This window comes from Giardia intestinalis, chromosome 4 (assembly GCF_000002435.2).
Source record: "Giardia intestinalis strain WB C6 chromosome 4, whole genome shotgun sequence".
Taxonomy (NCBI): Eukaryota; Fornicata; order Diplomonadida; family Hexamitidae; genus Giardia; species Giardia duodenalis.
In genome coordinates, this window is record NC_051859.1 from 1,707,964 (window position 1) to 1,734,195 (window position 26,232).

The 26,232-nt window shown below is 55.2% G+C and overlaps 7 protein-coding genes, 1 non-coding gene and 4 pseudogenes across 9 annotated transcripts, besides 1 other annotated feature; 8 read left to right on the top strand and 4 right to left on the bottom strand.

Moving 5' to 3' along the window:
• Positions 1 to 20: 20 nt before the first annotated feature.
• Positions 21 to 3,455, bottom strand: GL50803_0091220 (Kinase, NEK; the record flags this gene model as incomplete). The annotated part of the gene is made up of 1 exon (XM_001705565.2): positions 21 to 3,455. One exon carries the CDS (start codon positions 3,453 to 3,455, stop codon positions 21 to 23), a length of 3,435 nt encoding a protein of 1,144 aa, XP_001705617.2.
• A 153-nt stretch (positions 3,456 to 3,608) lies between these two features.
• On the top strand, positions 3,609 to 4,220 carry GL50803_00100955 (Mitotic spindle checkpoint protein MAD2; the record flags this gene model as incomplete). Its single annotated transcript, XM_001705566.1, has 1 exon — positions 3,609 to 4,220. The coding sequence occupies one exon, from the start codon at positions 3,609 to 3,611 to the stop codon at positions 4,218 to 4,220; it is 612 nt and encodes a 203-aa protein (XP_001705618.1).
• Positions 4,221 to 4,229: 9 nt separating this feature from the next.
• Positions 4,230 to 4,943, bottom strand: GL50803_0060727 (Nicotinamide N-methyltransferase; the record flags this gene model as incomplete). The annotated part of the gene is made up of 1 exon (XM_038046237.1): positions 4,230 to 4,943. The coding sequence occupies one exon, from the start codon at positions 4,941 to 4,943 to the stop codon at positions 4,230 to 4,232; it is 714 nt and encodes a 237-aa protein (XP_037902032.1).
• Positions 4,944 to 5,001: 58 nt separating this feature from the next.
• GL50803_0016411 (EF hand domain-containing protein) lies at positions 5,002 to 5,466 on the top strand (the record flags this gene model as incomplete). Its single annotated transcript, XM_001705567.1, has 1 exon — positions 5,002 to 5,466. One exon carries the CDS (start codon positions 5,002 to 5,004, stop codon positions 5,464 to 5,466), a length of 465 nt encoding a protein of 154 aa, XP_001705619.1.
• Positions 5,467 to 5,614: 148 nt separating this feature from the next.
• GL50803_0016412 (putative Heat-shock protein) lies at positions 5,615 to 8,152 on the top strand (the record flags this gene model as incomplete). Its single annotated transcript, XM_001705569.1, has 1 exon — positions 5,615 to 8,152. One exon carries the CDS (start codon positions 5,615 to 5,617, stop codon positions 8,150 to 8,152), a length of 2,538 nt encoding a protein of 845 aa, XP_001705621.1.
• A 12-nt stretch (positions 8,153 to 8,164) lies between these two features.
• GL50803_002597 (putative SnRNP Sm-like protein) lies at positions 8,165 to 8,422 on the bottom strand (the record flags this gene model as incomplete). The annotated part of the gene is made up of 1 exon (XM_038045996.1): positions 8,165 to 8,422. One exon carries the CDS (start codon positions 8,420 to 8,422, stop codon positions 8,165 to 8,167), a length of 258 nt encoding a protein of 85 aa, XP_037902033.1.
• Positions 8,423 to 9,240: 818 nt separating this feature from the next.
• On the bottom strand, positions 9,241 to 9,313 carry GL50803_00t0043. The gene has a single exon. It is a non-coding gene; the product is annotated as a tRNA-Ile (tRNA).
• A 7,077-nt stretch (positions 9,314 to 16,390) lies between these two features.
• GL50803_00137620 (VSP) lies at positions 16,391 to 18,433 on the top strand (the record flags this gene model as incomplete). The annotated part of the gene is made up of 1 exon (XM_001705574.1): positions 16,391 to 18,433. The coding sequence occupies one exon, from the start codon at positions 16,391 to 16,393 to the stop codon at positions 18,431 to 18,433; it is 2,043 nt and encodes a 680-aa protein (XP_001705626.1).
• Positions 18,434 to 18,445: 12 nt separating this feature from the next.
• On the top strand, positions 18,446 to 20,401 carry GL50803_00113093 (annotated as a pseudogene). Its single transcript has one exon.
• Positions 18,446 to 20,401: a sequence feature (pVSP).
• A 12-nt stretch (positions 20,402 to 20,413) lies between these two features.
• On the top strand, positions 20,414 to 22,401 carry GL50803_0050202 (pVSP; annotated as a pseudogene; the record flags this gene model as incomplete).
• Positions 22,402 to 22,454: 53 nt separating this feature from the next.
• GL50803_0050203 (pVSP) lies at positions 22,455 to 24,314 on the top strand (annotated as a pseudogene; the record flags this gene model as incomplete).
• A 76-nt stretch (positions 24,315 to 24,390) lies between these two features.
• GL50803_00137610 (pVSP) lies at positions 24,391 to 26,214 on the top strand (annotated as a pseudogene; the record flags this gene model as incomplete).
• Between the last annotated feature and the right edge of the window lie 18 nt (positions 26,215 to 26,232).

Genomic DNA, 26,232 nt, shown 5'->3' on the forward strand with positions numbered 1-26,232 from the left:
TACCTAAATATAATTTATGTTTACTTGTGCTGATTATGTTGGGTTGTCTGCGTATTTAAAAAGTCTCTATACCCTTTACCGTCTACCGTCTTAATATCCCGTTCATATGGAAGAAGAATGTTCATACAATCTTCATAGCCTCGCGCTGCTGCTAACATGAGGGCTGTCTTTCCATCTGTTCTTGTGAGGCCCGCTTCTACATCGACGAGCAGCTTCACACATTCAACGCGACCATATGCAGCCGCTCGTATGAGTGCAGTTTCTCCGTCGCTCCTCTGTAGCTTGCCATAGTGAGGTAGCAGGGCCTTCACAATCTCTGTTTGCCCATATTGTGCCGCAATTGGAAGTGCAGTGGCACCGTCTCGGAACCGCATGTTCTTCTCTTTGGGGAGAAGCACATTTAAAATATCAAGATACCCTCGCTGGGATGCTATGGCCAGAGCAAACCACCCCTTGCTATCTGTCATGTTGCCTTCTAAGTCTACCAATACTTTCACAACATCCAAATACCCGGCGCGAGTGGCCAAAATAAGAGCCGTCGCTCCATTCTGCCAACCGTCGCCAATCATCTGCATGCGGGCCTCAGTCAAAAGAAGTCTTGCTGCCTCCAGATGGCCATGCTCGGCCGCTACCATAAGAGCCGTTTTCCCAAGCCTATTAGTAAATCTTAATAAGTGAGTGCAAGAGTTAATCTCTGCCACATTTCCTGTTGCAGCAGCAATCATCAGCTGAGTGTCTCCACTCCGATCACGGGCCACTTTCTCAATGCCGTGTAGCAACTTATAGGCTGAACTCCGTCCATTCTCCCGTGCAAGCTTATAGGCAATCCCGCCGTCAACTCTCATCATTCCTCTCTCGTAGGGAATGAGTATTTGAACGATGTCAGCATACCCCGCCTTTGCTGCAATCATCAAGGCGGTAGTACCGTCCGCATTACGACACCCGGCTTGATATAGTAAGGAGCATACTTTTCCGACGTTTCCATCTTCGGCAGCAGACATAAGCTGAGTGTGATGGTGCCCAGAAGGCATAGGTACCTTTTTTGCCGCCTCAAATTCTGTTAGATATGAAACAACGTGGTCGTTCCTCTTCAATATTGCGAAGGCCAAAGCAGTGTATGTCTTATATTGCATATTTGCCTCTTTTGGAGCAAGGAGCTTGCAGATTTCAAGGTTTCCGCTTTCTGCTGCATACATGAGTGCGGTCTTTCCACAATTGTCAGGAATACCAGCCAAATCCAAACACGCCTTAGCCTCAGCAACGTTGCCCGCTATGGTCGCTTCGATCAGTGGCGTCTTTATGCTGGCAAGAAGATCAAGGTTGTGCTGTACACCATTGAACGAGTTGTTGGAGATTAAACCAACAGTACTTGCGGTCACAGCGCTAGTAGTAAGTTGTTCTGCAGCAATAACCCCTGCCATAGGATTAGAACCAGAATTCAACGCAGAGTATGTCAGAGCGTCGTGGCCAGCCGCGATCTTATCGTCTCCAAGACGACTCGCTGCAAGGCTGCTAGCAACCGTGCTTGTACTAGTTCTGAGGCTACTCCCGCCCTGGCTAAGCGCAGGAGACGGTTCTGGCGACCGCGCATTCGGACGTATCGGCTTAGATAACGGCTCAGAACTCTCAACAGCGTCTTCTGCAACTTGGGTAACACGACCAAGCCGACTGCTAATCTGTGTATTCTTCTTATTCCGCTTTTCTATTATTAAACCTGTTCCAATCCCGGAATCGTCATCCAGAAGAAATGACATAGACCCAGGGACCTGAAGATCGCTTGTGGACAGAAGGCTCTGCTTTCCCTCTTTGACTGCGATAAGCCGAGCAAGAAATACAAAGTTGTTATCCATGGCTATATCAAAGGCGGTCTTTCCTTGAGGTGTGAGACAGCCGGCTTCTTTTGGCAAAAGAATTTGGGCGGCATCAGTGAGGTTCGCAGCAGCGGCAAGATGTAGTGCGGTGAGGCCTTTTGCAGTAAGTAGCTTAGCCTCATTTTTAACAAGAGATGGTAGAATATCTAGACTATTATTCATGGTGGCTATATGAATAGCACCATACCCTTCATTATTTATTATTTTTGACTCGGCATCAATCAACATGCGGCCAATCTCAAAATAGTTGGTTCGTGCACAGATCATAAGAGCAGTATACCCCTTTGACGTCTTTCTTCGAGCCTCTTTGGGCTTTAAGGTCCATGCAGAGACAATGTCGTTAGATGCACAGGCACGCATCATATCGGTCAAGCCTTCACCGTATAATGGTACCAGCACAGAGTCCGGCTCCCACATTCTCCTGATGGATTCAGTCAAGCCCTTGTTGCCCATCTCATCCTTGAGGATACTAGCAACATCCCAGTTTGCATTCTGAAGAGCTATTTTCAAAGCCGTAGTTCCATCAGGCATGGTGAGACCACCCTCGTAAGGAAGAAGAGTACTAGCGATATGACAATGGCCATTCTCTGCTGCCAGCATCAGCGCCGTCTTCCCTTCACGATTCCGCTGTTTGCACAAGCTTAAACAACCTAGGCAGCCTTGTATGTTACCCTTGATGGCATAATGCATAAGATCAGTATAGTCTAGCATACAGAAAGATGAGCCTGCCTTTTCCGCCGAGGGGCTATGCTTGATTATCAGAGCGTGCTCGAGAAGCTCTCCAGCAGACGGCCGCCTCTGTGGGTCCTTAATTAGCATCATACCAATGGCGTCGCACAGATCCTGACTATAGTCAGGGAGCGATATCTTGTTGGAAAACTCACGGTGCTGCTTTAGAACCATAACTGGCTCTCCAACAAACGTCCGGTTTCGTGTGCAGAGCTCAAGAATGGTGAGCCCTAGCGCCCAGATGTCGCTTTTTATTGAAAACGGCTTATCGTTTAAAACTTCAGGAGCTAAGTAAGACGGAGTGCCCATTGTGGTGTTGGTGGTCATAAAGCTGGCAGATTCCCGACTTATCCCGAAATCCATGACCTTTATCACGTCGTCGTTGCCAATAAGAATATTCTGCGGTTTAATATCACGATGAATGATTATACCGATAGGCACATTCCCCCCTTTCTTTGGAGAATGTAGATATGCAAGAGCACTGAGTGATTGCCGTAAATAGAACCATACCGTATCCTCAGGGATAGGTGTCTTTTTCTTCCGACTCTCCCTGATCAATTTGCTTAGGTCTCCGCGTTCATAAAAGTCCATTACAATGTAAAGAATCTCGTTTTCTGTATCGTCGAAGAATTCGATGGGCTTGAGAATATTATCATGCGCAAGCTTTAGCATCAGGTGCACTTCATTTTTGACCTTCTTCACGGCGTCGGCAGGGACTCCTGCGTAATCCACTTCCTTGACAGCATAGATGATACCCGTTGTGTTCTCCTTACACTTGAACACTTTGCCAAAGCCGCCGCATTCTATCATTATCAGCTTTTCATAGATATCCTCGAAGCTCTTAGTCACAGCCATCCTCGGACAGTGTTTTTTGAGTTTTTAAATAAAAAGCTAAGTCAAAGCTAGTTTAAAAGTCGTTTCACCTTTTCAATTATTTAATGTTTTAATGCAATCTCTCCAGATCAACTTTATCAAAATTTCAGCCAGAATTTGGGGAGAAAAGTATAAATGGCTACCCAGACCAAGAATGCGATTACCTTGCGCGGCTCCACAGCAATTGTGACGGAGTACTTTGCATATTCTATTAACTCCATCCTATATTTGCGGGGGATTTATGGCCAGGACAGCTTCATGTCTCAGCAGAAGTACGGCCTCCCCCTCATGGTGGCCAAGGACCCAGCGCTTAGTAAGTACCTTGGAGAGGTTCTTCAGCGCGTAGCTGAGTGGCTTATGTCCGGTAAGGTGCAGAAGCTCGTCATGGTTCTTCTTCCGATAGGCGGGAGTGAGCCCATTGAGAAATGGGAATTTAATGTTGAAAATGAGGGTGTCCAGGCAGGTGCAACGTCGTCCAAGCCAGAAGCTGACGTCCAGCGCGAGATTCAGGCCATTCTCCGCCAGATAAATGCCTCCGTTTCCTTCCTCCCGGTGATCAGCGACCCAGTCACGTTTGACATTATGATATATACCGACGCTGCAGTGCCTACACCTGCTGAGTGGGAGGAGTGCCCCGGACGCGACCATGTCCACAACGCTGTGGAGGTCAAGTTTAGAGACTTCAGCACTAAGATCCACAAGGTGGACACGGCTGTCATTTACAAGTCTGGAGAGGAAGCGCTGTAAGATGCGCCTTCACCCTGAAGGTAAACCGGGCTTTGTGATTGTTTGGTAATAAACGTATTGCCTCCATTCGAGTGGGTACTCTGAGAATTGCTTATCGTCTTCAGGAAACATCCGATCGGTAAAAACAGCAGGCTGCTGAGTGACTACAAGGCCTGCGGCAGCACAAACTGAAAAGAACCGTAAGTCTCTGTCGCGCCGCGTCGGAACGTGATGAGAATACAGTACGTGGCAGAGCCCATCATCTGCAAGATAGTTCTGTATCATTGCAGCCAACGCATTGTGCTCTCTGTGGTTAAAAATCAGATCTGCCATGAAGATGTGATGAAATGTCTGCTTTAATGTGTTTTTATCTGACCACAAAAGTCCTTGCACATCCACCTTATTGTCAACTCCATTCGTTTGGACGTTGTACACAATATTTTGCAGTATATCCTCCTCAGGATAATCTGTACAGAGCACATATGAGGCCCCAGATAACGCTGCCACTATAGACGGGAGAGACGCTCCCGCGCCCAACTCTAAAACCCTCTTCCCACTGACGTCTATCTCCTTCTTATATATCTTATCTGCTAGGACTTTGGATGCGTTCCACAACTTATGTCCCCAAAGGGAGTGCTCTCCGACCAATTTTAATTGAACAGCTCGGCCGTTTGGCAATAGATACTCTTCAAAAGCTTCTTTGCGCTCGTCTTCACTGGGGTCGCCAAATAGAAGATCAAGCATGAAAAAAGTCAAACTTTTAAAATTTGGTTAGCCGCTAGGCGCTCACGCTCTAGAGCTAATGCGTAGCAGTGAACAGGTTCATCTGAAGATGTTCCAGCTGATTGATACGAACAAAACAGGGTATATTTCTGTTGATGAGTTCATCCATGCGCTGCACTCGCGAGGAATCATAGTCGATCGCGCCAACATCCAAGCACTCTTCAGACTTATTTGTAATAGGCCTGAGCCCGAGCTAAACGTTGAAATGTTCATCCATTTAATGTACATCTTTGAGATGGCTGACACCACAGATCCCAGAGCTATACTTTTCAGAGCGGCAGATATAAACCACACTGGAAAGATCAACCCCCAAGAATTTTATAAAATCCTGCGTAAGCTGAGCTTTGAGGTGGACAAGCATGCAATCGACGTCCTTTTTAGTCACATCGCGCAAGCAGACGGGGAAATAGACTACGATGTATTTTCGCAGATCATTGACCGCCTTTACTTGGAGACTCAGACGAGGCATGCGCAGCAGGCATGATACGGTGAGGAGCCTTTTTGTCTTCCTCACAATCACTTTTCTATTTCGCGCTATATTGTAGCGTGCTGTAGTCTTTCATTTGTGATCATAATAGATTCCTGAGAGATTAAATCGATCAATATTTAAAAAATAAAAAATAAAGCCTAGCATGTCCTCCATTGCTTTTGATTTCGGGAATTCGTATGCCGTGGCGTCTGTCCCTCGTGCTCGAGGTATTGATCTAGTGCTATCTGATACCTCCAATCGCCTGATACCGTCCTGTGTTTCTTATACTTCTGAGCGTCGTTTCATGGGCGACATGGGAATTGGGCAGCGTACGAGCAACAGACGGGCATGCTTCTTCAATCTCCCGATGCTACTCAACGAGGACTTTGGTTCCCATGCAGTTCAACGCGTCCTCTCGTTGGGGGCTGAGTTTGTCCTGACGGAGGATCCAAGCACCCACAAGGCTTATGGAAAGGTTTTCTACGGAGGACAAGAGCATCATATCTCAACGGAAAACATGACAACCGCGATTCTTGGCAAGGTGCGTGACTTCGCCAACTCCATGGACAATGTCAGCTTGTCCGACTTTGTCGTCGGGTGCCCTGGGAACTGGAACCATAGTAAGCGTACTGCGCTTCGTGCCAGTTGTGAGGCCTTGGGGCTTACTTGTAACGGCGTGGTCACTCAACACATGGCCGCTGCTGTGACGTACTATGTGAAACGGAACGCCGACTTTCGGGCGATGAGTCCCGACAACCAAGGTATTTATCTCGGCATCCTCTCCATTGGCGAGCTCCAGTCCTTCTTTTCAATTCTCCGCATCCACAAAGCAGGAATTCAGTGTGTTTTTGCGGAGTATGATGACACTGTTGGTGCTGCAGATTTTGACAAGATCCTCTACAATCTTGTCTGTGAGCAAATTAAGTCCAAATTCAAGCAGATCTCGCCAGATGAGCTTCGTTCAGGGAAGAACTTCACGAAGATCATGAAGGCATGTAACGCTGCCAAGAAGGTGCTATCCATTAATAGTAAGGCCCCTGTGCATATTGAATGCCTCGGAGATGCGCAGATAGATGTGAATTGCATGGTAACAGCCCAGGAGTTCGAGGAGCTAAGCTTCAAGAGCGGACTCATGGAGAAGCTTGAAGTTATGATAATGCGAGGTTTGCAAGTGGTTAAGGGGATCGATAATGTTGAGGCTTTTGAACTCATCGGAGGGGCTAGCCGTATGCAGGCTGTCAAGACCCTTAGTGAAAGATTATTTACGGCGCAGAAGATAACGAAGCGACTGAATCCTGACGAGTGCATTGTTGTGGGTTTGGGGTGGATAGCTGCAATACGGTCTCCACGCCAGAAGGTTGCTTTTTCGATCGAGATGGTGGATATTATTTCTAATATCCAGGGGCCTATTTCGTTAGACATAATCCACAAGGAGACGATGTCGTCGGTCTATCAAACTCCTCTTAAGGTGTTCCAGCGTGATGATGTTTATCCCTGTAGCAGAAAAGTCTCCAAGACGCTTTCTCCTGGCGAATATATTGCCAGGCTCGTAGACATTTCCACGGGCATCATTCACGAGGAGTCTACAATTACGGTGGTTCCGCGAAACACTGCGCAATTTGGTGAATTTTCTCCCGAAGATCTGGCTAAGCACAACATTTCCCTAGACAATGTGGATGTCACTATGACTTTGAAGATGACATGCGACACTGAAGGATTCTTCCATTTCACGCAGATAAGGCGTACGGATCCTACTGTTCGCGTGAAGAGGGTTCTACGTGAACAGCCAAATCCAAAATGGACCGAAGAAATAGAGGCACAGGAAGCAGAGAGGGAGAAGGCCGCAGAAGCACAGTACGCCGATGAACTGGCTCAGCATGAGGCAAAGCTGAAGGAACTAAACGAGGCACTTTCTACCGCTGCAGACGCCAATAAGGACGCACTAACAAAGGACATAGCCGATCACAAGGCAAAGGCGCCGAAGAAGCAGATCGTCGTCCGCACGCCAAAGATGGTTCAAGTGTCCGTTGAGGAGAAAGACTTAACTACAGAGATCACCAATGTTGATCGCAAGGTCCTTATAAATATCGGTGAAACGGCAGATCTGGCTAAGCAGCTTGAGGACTTCGAGAAGTGTTGCAAGGAGGTCGACCGCAAGGCTCTCCGCTATGAGCACGCCCGCAATACTTTTGAGTCCCTTGTCTACGATACAAGAAATAATATGGATTGGGGGAAGTTCGCTGAGTTTACGACTGAGGAAGACAAGAGGAAGATTATTCCTCATCTTGACGAGCACAGCGCTTTCATTAGCAGCATCGAAGGGCCTCACCAGACCGCTGAGATCGAAGAGCGCATTCAGAGGCTCGAAAACGAAATCCGCTTCCTTCATGAGCGTAAGGAGTCCCATGATTCAGCCGACCTTCGCTTGATGAGCTTGCGCAGCAGTGTAGACTCTCTTTTAGAGAGATGGCCAGCAAATGGTGTTAATAATGAAGCTCGGGACAGGCTAACAGCATTCTATGCAGAATGTGAGAAAGCTGTTCGACAAGCGTCTAAGCACGAGCTCGCCCCACTAACTCTTTTTGAGGATGCGGATCGACGTCTTGCAGACTTTGAAAAGGCTCTCCAGGCTAAGGCGGAGCCCGCAAAGTCCGATAATACATCTGATGCAGCTCCAAAAGAGGCTGACAAAAGTAAATGATTGTTATCCTACCTATTTACTCATAGGAGGCTCTTTGGGCGCTATTGTGTGTACCATTGCGATTGTATCTGCACGGACAAGCACAACAGGAAGAGAAGTTGGGTCAGAACCAGGAATCTCGAGAGTGGCGTCTTGGAGGACCACATTAAAGAATTCGTCCAGTCCGACACAAGTGCCGGTGAGGACGCCGCTATGGGGGTCTACCGGCCAAAGTGTGACACGGGAGTTTGCACGGGCGAAGGCGCAGAGTTCGAGAGCAGGAGAAGGCATAAAAAGTAAGTTTCACTCCAGCATGCTTCTTTCACTCTGCGTTGGCCGGCCACGCAGTGAACTCATCATGATGTCTGCAGATCAGCAGCCCTCTAAACGTACTATAAGACCGTTGACATTAGTGATGCGTTTATTGCATAAGTACATATCTTATGTCCTTCCTCTGCAGATGAACCACCAGTAAAGGAAACCGACCAAGACACTGACGATAAACATAATCACCGTTGCACTGACCGTAACTACTACCATCTTCCTTCCGGTAAGAGTATTGACAGGAATGCAGACACCCTTGTCAAGAATTGTATCAGACTCGCACATGCACACCCCCTGGTTCGATGAGGCCCTGGCACCGCACCCCTCTGCACACGTCCGCTGATCTGTCTGGATGTTATGATTCGAGGCGGCACACAAGAGGCACCTACCCAACTCATCGCAGGCAGCACACCACGGCATGTCAGGGGGACACTCAGCTGCGGGCACACACTCGGATCTGTCCAGTGCCGGCAGGAGGCCCCGCTCGCACCAGCACCTCCGCACGCCGCCGGACACCTCTCCCACCACTTTGTCCCCGGTGCACTCCCCTAGGCACGACTGCCCGTCCAGGCTCACGAGGACCCACCACAGAGGACCCACCACAGAGGACCCACCACAGAGGACCCACCACAGAGGACCCACCACAGAGGACCCACCACAGAGGACCCACCACAGAGGACCCACCACAGAGGAGGACCCACCACAGAGGACCCACCACAGAGGACCCACCACAGAGGACCCACCACAGAGGACCCACCACAGAGGACCCATTATGGAAGACAAAGTGGTCGGTGGGGGGCTCGAACCCCCGACCTTCAGCTTATCAGACTGACGCTCTACCGACTGAGCTAACCGACCGCGGCCCCTCGCCGGACCCCCCGCCGGCCCAGCACCCGCCTTCAGCTTATCAGACTGACGCTCTACCGACTGAGCTAACCGACCGCGGCCCCTCGCCGGACCCCCCGCCGGCCCAGCACCCGCCTTCAGCTTATCAGACTGACGCTCTACCGACTGAGCTAACCGACCGCGGCCCCTCGCCGGACCCCCCGCCGGCCCAGCACCCGCCTTCAGCTTATCAGACTGACGCTCTACCGACTGAGCTAACCGACCGCGGCCCCTCGCCGGACCCCCCGCCGGCCCAGCACCCGCCTTCAGCTTATCAGACTGACGCTCTACCGACTGAGCTAACCGACCGCGGCCCCTCGCCGGACCCCCCGCCGGCCCAGCACCCGCCTTCAGCTTATCAGACTGACGCTCTACCGACTGAGCTAACCGACCGCGGCCCCTCGCCGGACCCCCCGCCGGCCCAGCACCCGCCTTCAGCTTATCAGACTGACGCTCTACCGACTGAGCTAACCGACCGCGGCCCCTCGCCGGACCCCCCGCCGGCCCAGCACCCGCCTTCAGCTTATCAGACTGACGCTCTACCGACTGAGCTAACCGACCGCGGCCCCTCGCCGGACCCCCCGCCGGCCCAGCACCCGCCTTCAGCTTATCAGACTGACGCTCTACCGACTGAGCTAACCGACCGCGGCCCCTCGCCGGACCCCCCGCCGGCCCAGCACCCGCCTTCAGCTTATCAGACTGACGCTCTACCGACTGAGCTAACCGACCGCGGCCCCTCGCCGGACCCCCCGCCGGCCCAGCACCCGCCTTCAGCTTATCAGACTGACGCTCTACCGACTGAGCTAACCGACCGCGGCCCCTCGCCGGACCCCCCGCCGGCCCAGCACCCGCCTTCAGCTTATCAGACTGACGCTCTACCGACTGAGCTAACCGACCGCGGCCCCTCGCCGGACCCCCCGCCGGCCCAGCACCCGCCTTCAGCTTATCAGACTGACGCTCTACCGACTGAGCTAACCGACCGCGGCCCCTCGCCGGACCCCCCGCCGGCCCAGCACCCGCCTTCAGCTTATCAGACTGACGCTCTACCGACTGAGCTAACCGACCGCGGCCCCTCGCCGGACCCCCCGCCGGCCCAGCACCCGCCTTCAGCTTATCAGACTGACGCTCTACCGACTGAGCTAACCGACCGCGGCCCCTCGCCGGACCCCCCGCCGGCCCAGCACCCGCCTTCAGCTTATCAGACTGACGCTCTACCGACTGAGCTAACCGACCGCGGCCCCTCGCCGGACCCCCCGCCGGCCCAGCACCCGCCTTCAGCTTATCAGACTGACGCTCTACCGACTGAGCTAACCGACCGCGGCCCCTCGCCGGACCCCCCGCCGGCCCAGCACCCGCCTTCAGCTTATCAGACTGACGCTCTACCGACTGAGCTAACCGACCGCGGCCCCTCGCCGGACCCCCCGCCGGCCCAGCACCCGCCTTCAGCTTATCAGACTGACGCTCTACCGACTGAGCTAACCGACCGCGGCCCCTCGCCGGACCCCCCGCCGGCCCAGCACCCGCCTTCAGCTTATCAGACTGACGCTCTACCGACTGAGCTAACCGACCGCGGCCCCTCGCCGGACCCCCCGCCGGCCCAGCACCCGCCTTCAGCTTATCAGACTGACGCTCTACCGACTGAGCTAACCGACCGCGGCCCCTCGCCGGACCCCCCGCCGGCCCAGCACCCGCCTTCAGCTTATCAGACTGACGCTCTACCGACTGAGCTAACCGACCGCGGCCCCTCGCCGGACCCCCCGCCGGCCCAGCACCCGCCTTCAGCTTATCAGACTGACGCTCTACCGACTGAGCTAACCGACCGCGGCCCCTCGCCGGACCCCCCGCCGGCCCAGCACCCGCCTTCAGCTTATCAGACTGACGCTCTACCGACTGAGCTAACCGACCGCGGCCCCTCGCCGGACCCCCCGCCGGCCCAGCACCCGCCTTCAGCTTATCAGACTGACGCTCTACCGACTGAGCTAACCGACCGCGGCCCCTCGCCGGACCCCCCGCCGGCCCAGCACCCGCCTTCAGCTTATCAGACTGACGCTCTACCGACTGAGCTAACCGACCGCGGCCCCTCGCCGGACCCCCCGCCGGCCCAGCACCCGCCTTCAGCTTATCAGACTGACGCTCTACCGACTGAGCTAACCGACCGCGGCCCCTCGCCGGACCCCCCGCCGGCCCAGCACCCGCCTTCAGCTTATCAGACTGACGCTCTACCGACTGAGCTAACCGACCGCGGCCCCTCGCCGGACCCCCCGCCGGCCCAGCACCCGCCTTCAGCTTATCAGACTGACGCTCTACCGACTGAGCTAACCGACCGCGGCCCCTCGCCGGACCCCCCGCCGGCCCAGCACCCGCCTTCAGCTTATCAGACTGACGCTCTACCGACTGAGCTAACCGACCGCGGCCCCTCGCCGGACCCCCCGCCGGCCCAGCACCCGCCTTCAGCTTATCAGACTGACGCTCTACCGACTGAGCTAACCGACCGCGGCCCCTCGCCGGACCCCCCGCCGGCCCAGCACCCGCCTTCAGCTTATCAGACTGACGCTCTACCGACTGAGCTAACCGACCGCGGCCCCTCGCCGGACCCCCCGCCGGCCCAGCACCCGCCTTCAGCTTATCAGACTGACGCTCTACCGACTGAGCTAACCGACCGCGGCCCCTCGCCGGACCCCCCGCCGGCCCAGCACCCGCCTTCAGCTTATCAGACTGACGCTCTACCGACTGAGCTAACCGACCGCGGCCCCTCGCCGGACCCCCCGCCGGCCCAGCACCCGCCTTCAGCTTATCAGACTGACGCTCTACCGACTGAGCTAACCGACCGCGGCCCCTCGCCGGACCCCCCGCCGGCCCAGCACCCGCCTTCAGCTTATCAGACTGACGCTCTACCGACTGAGCTAACCGACCGCGGCCCCTCGCCGGACCCCCCGCCGGCCCAGCACCCGCCTTCAGCTTATCAGACTGACGCTCTACCGACTGAGCTAACCGACCGCGGCCCCTCGCCGGACCCCCCGCCGGCCCAGCACCCGCCTTCAGCTTATCAGACTGACGCTCTACCGACTGAGCTAACCGACCGCGGCCCCTCGCCGGACCCCCCGCCGGCCCAGCACCCGCCTTCAGCTTATCAGACTGACGCTCTACCGACTGAGCTAACCGACCGCGGCCCCTCGCCGGACCCCCCGCCGGCCCAGCACCCGCCTTCAGCTTATCAGACTGACGCCCCCCCCCCCCCCCCCCCCCCCCCTCAGCTCAGACTGACGCTCTACCGACTGAGCTAACCGACCGCGGCCCCTCGCCGGACCCCCCGCCGGCCCAGCACCCGCCTTCAGCTTATCAGACTGACGCTCTACCGACTGAGCTAACCGACCGCGGCCCCTCGCCGGACCCCCCGCCGGCCCAGCACCCGCCTTCAGCTTATCAGACTGACGCTCTACCGACTGAGCTAACCGACCGCGGCCCCTCGCCGGACCCCCCGCCGGCCCAGCACCCGCCTTCAGCTTATCAGACTGACGCTCTACCGACTGAGCTAACCGACCGCGGCCCCTCGCCGGACCCCCCGCCGGCCCAGCACCCGCCTTCAGCTTATCAGACTGACGCTCTACCGACTGAGCTAACCGACCGCGGCCCCTCGCCGGACCCCCCGCCGGCCCAGCACCCGCCTTCAGCTTATCAGACTGACGCTCTACCGACTGAGCTAACCGACCGCGGCCCCTCGCCGGACCCCCCGCCGGCCCAGCACCCGCCTTCAGCTTATCAGACTGACGCTCTACCGACTGAGCTAACCGACCGCGGCCCCTCGCCGGACCCCCCGCCGGCCCAGCACCCGCCTTCAGCTTATCAGACTGACGCTCTACCGACTGAGCTAACCGACCGCGGCCCCTCGCCGGACCCCCCGCCGGCCCAGCACCCGCCTTCAGCTTATCAGACTGACGCTCTACCGACTGAGCTAACCGACCGCGGCCCCTCGCCGGACCCCCCGCCGGCCCAGCACCCGCCTTCAGCTTATCAGACTGACGCTCTACCGACTGAGCTAACCGACCGCGGCCCCTCGCCGGACCCCCCGCCGGCCCAGCACCCGCCAGCCCTCTGCGCACCCTCGAGGTCTGAGAGTCCGAGCCTTTGGGAGAGGCCCAGACGGGAAGCCGCCGAGGAGGGCTTGTAGAGGCCCGAAGAAGAGAGTCTAGAGAGCAGCCGATAGAGTGAGCAGGGGGCCCGCACCTCCCTGTCATGGAGAGCGGCGCATGGTGGCAGGCTCTCAATGGTCCCAATGGGGTCACTCGCTGACTACACGAACTGGCTCAAGGATGCTGGAGTTCACTAAGAGACTGCACCATCGGGGACCTCCTATGCGATCCACAGCACGAGGAGCTGCCACGCCTCCTTCACATCACCGGAGGGCCCTGAGCAGCACGTCTCGGGAACCCTCCCCGTCTGAGCTCCTTCTGCAGCCTTGCGACAGACAGACGGTGCCAGCCCATGCACCATGCCCCGGCGCCCGAGTGCGGTGTCCCTCGTGGGCCCTCACCGTTGCCTGCCGTGATGCCCCGGACAGAAAGCATCGGACCGGAGCGCTTCCCGGAGGTGCCCAGGCACGACCCGTTATCTGCTAAGACAGGTCGAGTGTGCGGTTGAGAGACCAGCGACACCAGAGCGCCCTTGAGTTGTTCGCGGCCCGGTGGAGCCAGGCCAGCCCTAGCCTCAAACAGGGGTCCCAGTCGCTGGCTATCCCCAGAGGGTCCTGGAACCTGCAGAACTCTACAAGGGAGACGTCGCCCCGGACACGCACCAGTGCACCGTGAACCCCACCCCTCAAGAGGGATAGATCAGGTATCACAGCGAGAACGAGGACCTTAGGAACCTGACGGAGAGGAGCACTCTGCGCTGGAGCGGCACCGGGCGAACGCCAAAGTAGTAGGAGCGGAAGAGCACGTGCCTGTCCTGCGCGAAGACCCTCCGCGGCGAGGCCGTCCAGACGTATGCAGCACAGACACCGGATGCAGGGTGCTACTGAGTGGGGCAACGGGGATAGAGAAGAACATCCCCCTCAGCGCCCTTCGTGCGAACGTGCTCAGGGGAGGGTACCTCCCCACACAGCGGGGAAGCGGAGGAGCGGCATTCACCACCCCACTGTCCGGCCTGCAGCCTCTGCCTCGCCTCGAGGGGGAGCTGCCCCCTGACAGCGCCACCGACGCCCCTTGCCCAGCAACAGTAGGCTCTCGGGCCGGGCGGTCTGCTGCGGACTTAGGCTCGATCAGATCGAAAGGACTCCAGGTGTCTATTATTCTGTGGAATGGAGTGCATTCATCGGTGGCTGCTATGATCAACTGTGGCAGGGTGCCTCACGGTAGACCCTAGTTGTTTTTCTTTATCCCCCAGTTAGCTGATTAGAGATAGATCTGTAGGCTCCTTCGGGAAGAGATTGTTGACATCACTCACTATTATAGAAGACTGGTGATCGTAGCTTACCAGCTTCTGTGGAACCCGTCTTTCCACGCTTTGTGGCACAGTCTCTGCCTTGATCCATTAGACTACTGGTCTACTGTCTCCATACACCCTTGGGGTGTGCCAGCTATGCGGTGCGCTATGACGTTGTGGGTCGTGATGTGTGGCCATGCGACCGCACACAGATTCAATGCCTTCGCACCTAGCAGCTTGCTTACAGGATGGACCAGTGACTACTCAACGCTGCCCCTGTTAATGCTCTCGCCAGAGGTGTCTCTGGGTCAGCATCACATGAGTTCAGGGCTTCATGCATGGGAATGCCCTCGACAAGACGGCAACCAGAGTAAACTCCTCACCTTCCTCACACGCTCCGGGACACCAGACTGATCCGCAAGCCGCTGGCCACGCTGGAGTGCCCCGAGGCGGCCCAGGAGAGTGCGCGTGCTGAGGCCTGTCCATCAGACCCTCCTAGCAGCAGAGCGCCGTCGTGGCAGGAGAGCATGCCCCTTGCATCGGTCGGTCGGTTGCTGAGACCCCTGGTGCTCTGTCTGTGAGAGGAGACTGCCCATGAAGGCCCTGTACGCTGCTCCCCTGCACCGACTGGCACAGCAGGGGAGCCGGATGCCGAGGGACACCTCCAGCGTCTCGGGTCTCTACAGGACAGGACACACGGCAGGGACATCTGCATGCGGGCCGGGAGTCCTGCTCGGCCCCGTCCCTCGTCTGACGCCTTAGTACCTCGGGAGCCCTGTCAGCACCACCGGAGGCAAGGGCTCTCTAGGAGCGCCGCACCGGGCCCGCATGGAGTGGATGGCCCCACAGCCACTGCACGGGCCTCCAGGGCAGGGGGTCTCTGCTGCCATTGCAAGCTGCAGCAGCGTAGGGGTTGCCCCGTGTGCTGCCCCCTCTGCCGTGGCGGGGCTTCAGGCATGCCATCGGGACTGTCCGACGGTCGCCGGTTGGGCCCTGTGTGACAGCAACAGACGAGAAGACTGTCCCACAACGACATGCCCTCGCTGGAGGACTGTCAGCAGGGCAGGGGAAGCTACGGCCACTGGGGGAGTGAACGATCTCCGTGGGTCCAGGCGCACTGCACTGCGGGCCCGTCGGGCCGGTCTCTGACGGGCGCCGCGATCACTCTGCCCGGTCTGGCAGATCACGGGGGGTCTGAGGCCGGCCTATTGGGAGGAGGACCAGGGCCCTCGCTGATGGTCGAGCAGAGTCACCACAGGGGGGCACGAGCTCGAGTGAATGAGGGCCCTCTTAGCAGCGCGCATGTCAACCGAGCAAGGAGAACGACATGGCAGTCACCAAGGAGCCATGACCTCCTGAGTCCTCTGAGCTCTGCGCCGGGCCGGACATCAGCACAGCCCGCCTGCCGGTAGCACTGCCGCGGGGGTCTCCGTCGTGTGAGTGCCTGGGGTGAGCCGCTTGGGCACAGAGACGGGCTGTGCGGCGCCCAAGAGTGGAAGACCACCACGCTCTGGTGCTGTGGGCCGAGTCGAGACAGGGGCCTCCAAGGCAGGGGTGGAACAGCGCTCCCCCCGTGTGCCGTGCTGGGTGGCCACAGACGGGGCAGGGGCCACAGCAGGGGACCCTCTAATGTTCCAACTGATACCCCTGTTCGTGGCGAGCGCGCTCATGGCGGCCTGCCAGCCAGACGGGAACCATACAGCGACCTGCGCACAGAATAAGTGCGAGACGGTCGGGTCAGCCGAGATCTGCACCGAGTGCAGGGCCGGGGGCGTCCCGGTCGACGGCTTCTGCCGGCCCCCCGGCTCCCCCCAGGCCGCGGCGGCCGGGTGCACCCAAGCAGACGGGACTGCCCTCGACAAGACGGCAACCACCTGCGAGAAGTGCGGCGACGGGTACTTCCTCTTCATGGGCGGGTGCTACAAGACAACCGACGGGCCCGGCAGCGAGATATGCACAGCAGCCAGTAATGGAGTATGCACTACTTGTAAGGCAGATAACGGCCTGTTCAAGAACCCTGCTACAGCACCAGAGAAAGGAAGGGAGTGCATACTCTGTCATGATGCCACGGGAGCAGATGGATATATGGGAGTCGAGGGCTGCGCTACATGTACAGCACCAACTAATAATAAGGGGGCAGCCACGTGCACAGAGTGTCAAGATGGGTACTACAACGATGGTGGCGCATGTAAGAAGTGCGTTGATGGATGCATAGACTGCACCGGTGCAAATCAATGCACAACATGTGAGGACGGGAAATACCTGAAGAATAATCAATGTGTAGATGCTGGTCAATGTGATCAAGGCACCTATGCAGACCCGACAACAGGCCAATGCAAGCCATGTGGAATAACTGACTGTGCCACCTGTGAGTACAATGCAACTATTAGTCAACCACAGTGTAAGACCTGCAGTACTAGTAGTAACAAGATGGTGAAGACAGCGGCAGACGGGACGACCACTTGTGTCGATGATGGTGGATGTACAAATGGCAATACGCACTTTGTTGAAGGTACTAACCAAAAGCTTTGTGTCCCATGTGGTGATACTACAAATGGTGGGGTTCTAGGTTGTAGTACTTGCTCCTCTAAAACTACATGTACAAAGTGCCTCGACGGATATTACGATAATGATGATAGTCAAGATACAGCTACGTGTGTCGCTTGTGGTGGACAAAATTGTGAGACATGTGCTAAGGCTACGAGTGATAAATGCACGACCTGTAAGCCTGGATTCTTCTTGAAGGATAGCTCCTCTGGTGAGTGCATCTCATGTAGTGACACAGCAAATGGTGGTCGCGAAGGCTGCAGTGTCTGCTCGAATGATAGTGGATTCAAGTGCACTGACTGTAAGCCTAACTATAAGAAGCAGCTTAATGGAGGAGCAGATGATGACTATACATGTGTGAAGACCTGTGAGGATGACACTGCTTGTGGTGGTACCTCTGGTGCTTGCGATGCCATAGTGATCAATGAGAATGGAAAGGAGCTTCACTACTGTTCATACTGTGGGGATAACAGTAAGTATCCTATAGATGGAAAATGTACAAATGTCAATGCTGGAAATACAGGATGCACCAATAATGTCTGCAAGTCTTGTACTGCAGGGTACTTCCTCTATATGGGAGGGTGTTATAAGATTGGTGCAGAACCAGGCAACCTCATGTGCAAGACCGCTGAAGGTGGTAAGTGCACTGCTGTTAATGCCAATAATAGGTACTTCGTAGTCCCAGAGGCACAGGCTACTGATCAGTCTGTGTTGGCATGTGGCAACCCCCTTGGCACACTAGTAGGCACTGATAGTACCTCTAAGGCATATGTGGGGGTAGATGGCTGCTCCCAGTGTACAGCCCCAGTAGCTCTGACTGAGGCTGGTATGGCTGCCGCTACATGCACCTCCTGTGACAGTGATAAGGTGCCCAACAAGGATGGCACCGGGTGTGTGCTGTGCTCTGTGGGTGATTGCAAGCACTGTGTGGTGGATGATGTGTGTGGGGAGTGCAGTGATGGATACAGTCTAGACAGCAGTGGGGCCTCCTGTGTGTCTTCTAGCAGTAATAGGAGCGGGCTCTCCACGGGGGCCATAGCTGGCATCTCCGTCGCTGTCATCGCTGTCGTGGGGGGCCTCGTGGGCTTCCTCTGCTGGTGGTTCCTGTGCAGGGGGAAGGCGTGACTTAGGTAGTGAATGCTGTACAGTGATAGTGATAGTGCTATGTGGTGTGGGGGTGATAGTGATAGTATGAGACTCCTCTTCATGGGCGGGTGCTACAACAAGGATGCACACCCTGGCAGTGAGATATGCACAAAGGCTGAGGGAGGACTGTGCACTGCTTGTAATACAGCTAACGGCCTGTTCAAGAACCCAGTTACACCATCAGAGAAGGGTAGTGAGTGCATACTGTGCTCTGATACGACAGATAGAAACGGGGTCATGGGAGTCGCTGGATGCTCAGAATGCTCCCACACGGGCACTAGCGGACCGGCCACGTGTACAGAGTGTCAAGCAGGGTTCGTTACGAAGGACAGTGCATGTGTGAAGTGCGGAGACGGCTGCTCTGCTTGCTCAGCTGATACTCCGACTCAGTGTACCGCCTGCGTTGAGGGGAAGTACCTGAAGGATGGTAACACTTGTGTAGATGCTGGTGGATGTGGTGCTGATAAGTACGCAGACAAGAAGACCTGGACCTGCAAGGCATGTGATCCCGACATAGCTGGGTGCACCGCATGTGAATATAATGATGCCACGGGGAAGCCAAGGTGCACCAACTGCGGGACCAATAAGACCCCCAGGACGACCCTTGATGGGACCTCGACCTGTGTGACAAAAGACTACGCCGGGTGTCAAGGAGCTGATAACGGTCTCTTTATGACCGAAGACAACGTGTGTCGTTTGTGCAGTGATCCCGCAGCGTCGGATTCAGAACCAAAGAACAAAGGCATTGCCGGCTGCAAGACATGTACTAAGCAGCAAAGTCAGAAACCAGAATGCATAGAATGCCTCGAAGGGTATATCAAAGAAGGAAATGGCCCTGCCGCCACGTGTGAGGCCTGTGGTGCTAACTGTGCCACATGTTCTGAAAAAGCTGACAAGACCAAATGCCAAACCTGCAAGACCGGGTTCTTCCTGAAGGTCAGTAGCACTCCTGGAGAATGCTTCGCCTGCGATGACACAAACAATGGGGGCATCGAGGGGTGCTCCCAATGCACAATGGAGGCCAGTACTTTCAAGTGTACTGACTGTAAGGTGAACTATCGCAAGCAGAGTGGTACCAGTCCTGTTACATGTACAAAGGTATGTGAAGATGATACTGCCTGTGGGGGTACCTCTGGTGCTTGTGATGCCATGATAATAGATGATCAGGGCACCACAAAGCACTACTGTTCATACTGTGGGGATAGCAGTAAGTATCCTATAGATGGTCTCTGTGCTAGTGAGGCTCAAAGTAATACTTGTAACAACCATGTCTGTGAGTCTTGTACTACAGGATATTTCTTATATATGGGTGGCTGTTATAGCACTCAGAAGGCTCCTGGTAGCTTCATGTGCAAGACAGCAGGTAATACTGGGATCTGCACAGAAGCAGCCAACAATAGGTACTTCGTAGTGCCTGGTGCATCCAACACTGATCAGTCCGTGTTGGCTTGTAGCAACCCCCTAGGCACACTGACAGGCACTGGTGATACTGCTAAGGCATACGTGGGGGTGGATGGCTGCTCCCAGTGTACAGCCCCGACACCTTTGACTGGGGCTGGTATGGCCCCCGCTGTGTGCACAGCGTGTAGCGGCACCAACAAGCCCAACCTGGCTGGGAGCGGGTGCTTCGCATGTGCTGTTGAGGGATGCTCGCACTGCAATAGAGACAACATGTGCGAGAAGTGTGATAACAACAAGAAGGTGAGCCCCGGGAGGAAGTCATGCGTGGATGGCTGTCCCAGCAACTCCACTGACACCGACTCTGTCTGTGTGTGCAACGATGGATACAGCCCTGATGATGCTGGGGCCTCCTGTGTGTCCTCTGGCGCCAACAGGAGCGGGCTCTCCACGGGGGCCATAGCAGGGATCTCCGTCGCTGTCATCGCTGTCGTGGGGGGCCTCGTGGGCTTCTTGTGTTGGTGGTTCCTGTGTAGGGGGAAGGCATGACTTAGGTAGTGAATGCTGTACAGTGATAGTGATAGTGCTATGTGGTGTGGGGGTGATAGTGATAGTATGAGACTCCTCTTCATGGGCGGGTGCTACAAGACAGAGAGTCAGCCCGGCAGTGAGATATGCACAGCAGCCAAGGATGGACTGTGCACTACTTGTAATACAGCTAACGGCCTGTTTAAGAACCCGGCTACAGCACCGAAGTCTGGTAGTGAGTGCATCCTCTGCTGGGACACGGTGGGAGATGGCGCGACGAAGGGAGTCGAGGGCTGTGCCACATGTACAGCACCAGCTAATAATAAGGGGGCTGCCACGTGTACTAAGTGCCAAGATGGATACTATAAGAACGCTCAGACATGTGTCAAATGTAATGAAGCTTGTCTGACCTGCGATGGAAGTGGCCAGAATGCGTGCACATCGTGCCCAGAGGGGAAGTATTTGAAGACTGATAGTAAGACTTGTGTAGAGGCGTCTGCCTGTGCAAAGGGCACCTATGCCGACGAAGCAACCAGAAAGTGCGAATCCTGTACCGCAGGCTCAGGTGCCGGCGGTACGGCAGGAGTGCAAGAATGCGCTGCGTGTGCATATAATAAGGCCAGCGGAAAACTGGAATGCTCTGAATGTACCGGCGGAGCCAAGATCCCCAGGGTGTCTTTGGATGGTACCTCGACCTGCGTGGCGAAGGACTACGCCGGGTGTGCCGGACAAGACAACGCTTTGTTTATAGTAGAGGACAAGTCCAAATGCCTTTTGTGCGACGACGTTGAAACGGGGACAGATCCGAAGGATCAGGGCGTCGCCGGCTGTAAGGCTTGCACGAAGACCTCGAGTGCAAAGCCCACTTGCACAGAATGCTTGGAGGGATACAAAAGTACCGGAGTTGGTTCAGTAACATGCACCCCCTGTCACGCCAACTGTGCCACATGCTCAGCTGAAACTGCTGAGGATAAGTGCCTGACCTGCAAAGCAGGGTTCTTTCTAGTTGATGTTACGGGTGGGAAGAAGTGTGTCCCATGTGATAGCAAAACCGATAATGGCATCGATGGGTGTGCCGAGTGTGATAACAGTACTGGATCCCTCAAGTGTACAAAGTGCAAGGTGAACTACAAGCAGAGCGGTACCGGTCCTGTTACATGTACCAAGACTTGTGAAGATGAGACTGCATGCGGGGGTACCTCTGGCGCCTGTGATGCCATCGTAATAGATGATAAGGGCAACACAAAGCACTACTGTTCATACTGTGGGGATGACAGTAAGGTACCGATTGATGGGAAGTGTGTTGATAGTGGTAGTATAAATGGTAATACTTGTGCTAAAGGTGTATGTACACAGTGTGCTCAAGGATACTTCTTATACATGGGAGGCTGTTATAAGGTAGCAAGTCCACCTGGTAACCTCATGTGCACTGAAGCAACAACAGCTGGTGTCTGCACAGAGGCGGCCAACAATAAGTACTTCGTAGTACCAGGAGCATCCAATCAGAATCAGTCTGTATTGGCATGTGGTAACCCATTAGGCACACTAGTAGGCACTCAAGGTACTGCTAAGGCATACGTGGGGGTACTCAACTGTTCACAGTGCACAGCCCCAGCAGCTCTGTCTGATGGTGGTATGGCTGCTGCTATATGTACCTCCTGTGACAGTGATAGGAAGCCCAACAGGGATGGCAGTGGGTGCTTCGCATGTGCCGTTAGTGGATGCTCGCACTGCAACAGGGATGACATGTGCGAGGCATGTAATGATGGTAAGAAGGTGAGCCCTGGGAGGAAGTCATGCGTGGATAAGTGTCCCAGCAACTCCACTGACACCGACTCTGTCTGTGTGTGCGACGATGGATATAGCCCTGACAGCAGTGGGACCTCCTGTGTGTCTATGAGCACCAACAGGAGCGGGCTCTCCACGGGGGCCATCGCGGGCATCTCCGTCGCTGTCATCGCTGTCGTGGGGGTCTCATAGGGTTCCTCTGCTGGTGGTTCCTGTGTAGAGGGAAGGCGTGACTTAGGTAGTGAATGCTCTATAGTGTATGATAATGGGTGATAGAGGGTGATAGTGGAGTGAGATATGCACAGCAGCCAGTGATGGACTGTGCACTGCTTGTAAGACAGCTAACGGCCTGTTCAAGAACCCTGCTACAGCACCAGAGAAGGGAAGGGAGTGCATCCTGTGCTCTGATACGACAGATAGAGACGGGGTCACGGGAGCCGCTGGATGCTCAGAATGCTCCCACACGGGCACTAGCGGACCGGCCACATGCACTGTCTGCCAAGATGGATACATTAAGAAGGGTGATGCATGTGAGAAGTGTGATCAGTCTTGTCTGACCTGCGATGCAAGTGGTCAGAATCATTGTACATCGTGCCCAGAGGGGAAGTACCTGAAGAGTAATCAATGTGTACAAGATACTGGATGCGATGGAAACACTTATGCTGACCCGGAGTCGGGAACATGCAAGGCATGTAGTACGATACACGCAGAGTGCACGGCATGCTCCTTCGACAAGGCCACGGGGAAGCCGAAGTGCACTAACTGCGGGACCAATAAGACCCCCAGGACGGCCCTCGACGGGACATCGACCTGCGTGGCGAAGACGCTTGAAGGATGCGAGGGCGCTGACGAGGCCTTATTTATGAAGGAGGACAAAACGTGTGCTCTTTGTAGTGATGTGACAGATTCAACTCTTGGTAACGAAGGAAAGGCCAACTGCAAGACATGTACGAAAACAGGAAGTGACAATCCAACCTGCTCAGCCTGTCTCGATGGATACTTCTTTGATAGTGGTACTAGTACATGTACAGACAAGTGTGGTGATAACTGTGCCACATGCTCTGTTGCTGGTGATCCAAATAAGTGTGAAACCTGCAAGACTGGATACTTCTTAGTAACTACTACAGATCAACAGGGGAAGAAGTGCGTCCCATGCGATAGCGTAGACGATAAGGGTCGCGAAGGCTGCAGTGTCTGCTCTAACAACGGTGCTTTCAAGTGCACTGACTGTAAGCCTAACTATCGCAAGGAGGGCAGTACTGGCTCTGTCACATGCACCAAGATCTGTGAAGATGATACTGCCTGTGGAGGAACTTCTGGTGCCTGCGATGCAATAGTGATTGATGATAAGGGTGTAGAGCATCATTATTGCTCATACTGTGGAGAAGCTAATACGTATCCTATAGATGGGAAGTGTAATAGTGCTAAAGCAAATAATCAATGTGATCAAGGTGTATGTACACAATGCACTAACAACTACTTCTTGTATATGGGAGGTTGTTACAAGGTTGATACAGTACCTGGACAACATATGTGCAAGACAGCAGCCAACGGTGTCTGTACTGCTGTTAATGCCAACAATAGGTACTTCATAGTCCCTGGGGCAACCAATCAGAATCAGTCTGTATTGGCATGTAGCAACTCCCTTGGCACACTAGTAGGCACTGGTGATACCTCTAAGGCATATGTGGGGGTAGATGGCTGTTCGGCATGTACGGCCCCAGCAGCTCCATCTGAGACTGGTATGACTGCTGCTGTGTGCACAGCGTGTACCAACAACAACAAGCCCAACCTGGCTGGGAGCGGGTGCTTCGCATGTACCGTTGACGGATGCTCGCACTGTGGAGCAGGCGATAAGTGCGAGGCCTGTACCAGTAAAGACCAGAGGCCGAACACAGACGGAACGAAGTGCATCGCCTGCAATATCGACGGGTGCGTCAGGTGCAGCGAGGAGAACAAGTGCGGCCAGTGCGGGGACGACTACAGGCTGGAGGGTGAGGCGTGCGTGTCCACCAAGCCCAGCGGGGGCAACAGAAGCGGGCTCTCCACGGGCGCCATCGCGGGGATCTCCGTCGCCGTGGTCGTTGTTGTGGGGGGCCTCGTCGGCTTCCTCTGCTGGTGGTTCGTGTGCAGGGGGAAGGCGTAGGTACTTAGGTAGTGAATGCTGTACAGTGGGTGATAGAGGGTGATAATGGGTGATAGTGTGTGATAGAGGGTGATAGTGGAGTGATATCTGCACAGCAGCCAGTAATGGAGTATGCACTACTTGTAAGGCAGATAACGGCCTGTTCAAGAACCCGGCTGCACCATCAGAGAAGGGTAGTGAGTGCATACTGTGCTCTGATACGACAGATAGAAACGGGGTCATGGGAGTCGCTGGATGCTCAGAATGCTCCCACACGGGCACTAGCGGACCGGCCACGTGTACAGAGTGTCAAGCAGGGTTCGTTACGAAGGACAGTGCATGTGTGAAGTGCGGAGAGGGCTGCTCTGCCTGCTCAGCTGATACTCCGACTCAGTGTACCGCCTGCGTTGAGGGGAAGTTCCTGAAGGCTGACAAGTGTGTGGATGCTAATCAATGTGACAATGGTAAGTATGCAGACCCAAAAACAGGCCAATGCAAGGCCTGCACGGACACAAGTGTCAATGAATGTGCTACGTGTGCATACAGCGACACTCTTCAGAAGCCTGTGTGCACTGGGTGTAATAGTGGAGGAAACCTGCTTCTTAAGGTGAACCCCGATGGGTCAGCGACGTGTGTTGCGGAGGCAGAGTGCACAAGTGGCAATACGCACTTCCTTGAACAATCTCCAAAAGCTTGTGTTCCATGTGGTGATACTAAAAATGGTGGGATTCTAGGTTGTGATACCTGCTCCTCTAAAACTACATGTACAAAGTGCCTCGATGGATATTACAATAGTGCAAGTGGTAATACCGCTACATGCACAGCCTGTGGTGAGAACTGTGCCACCTGTGCTAAGGATACAAAAGACCAATGCACGACCTGCAAGCAAGGGTACTTCTTGAAGGATAGCTCCTCTGGTGAGTGCATCTCATGTAGTGATACAGCAAATGGTGGCCGCGATGGGTGCAGTGCATGCTCTAACAGTGGTGGATTCAAATGTACTGACTGTAAGCCTAACTATAAGAAACAGCTTAATGGAGATGCAGGGGATGACTATACGTGTACAAAGACCTGTGAAGATGAGACTGCATGCGGGGGGACAGCAGGGGCCTGCGACGCCATCGTGGTCGGCAACGACGGCAGCATGCTCTCTTACTGTTCAAAGTGTGTTGGCGCCGGCTATGGCCCCATTAATGGGAAGTGCACCAATGCACTTGCAGGTAATACCTGCGCCGATGGTGTATGTACGCGGTGCACCAACAACTACTTCCTCTATATGGGTGGCTGTTATAAAGCAACAGAGGTGCCTGGTAGCCTCATGTGCTCCGAAGCAACAACAGCTGGTGTCTGTACTACTCCCAATGCCAATGATAGGTACTTCGTAGTCCCAGAAGCAAAGGCTACTGATCAGTCTGTACTAGCCTGTGGCAACCCCCTAGGCACACTAGTAGACCCTCAAGGTACTGCTAAGGCATACGTGGGGGTGGATGGCTGCTCACAGTGCACAGCCCCAGCAGCTCTGTCTGATGGTGGTATGGCTGCTGCTATATGTACCTCCTGTGACAGTGATAGGAAGCCCAACAGGGATGGCAGTGGGTGCTTCGCATGTGCCGTTAGTGGATGCTCGCACTGCAACAGGGATGACATGTGCGAGGCATGTAATGATGGTAAGAAGGTGAGCCCTGGGAGGAAGTCATGCGTGGATAAGTGTCCCAGCAACTCCACTGACACCGACTCTGTCTGTGTGTGCGACGATGGATATAGCCCTGACAGCAGTGGGACCTCCTGTGTGTCTATGAGCACCAACAGGAGCGGGCTCTCCGCGGGGGCCATCGCGGGCATTGCCGTGGCTGTGGTCGTCGTCGTGGGGGGCCTCGTAGGGTTCCTCTGCTGGTGGTTCATCTGTAGAGGGAAGGCGTGACTTAGGTAGTGAATGCTC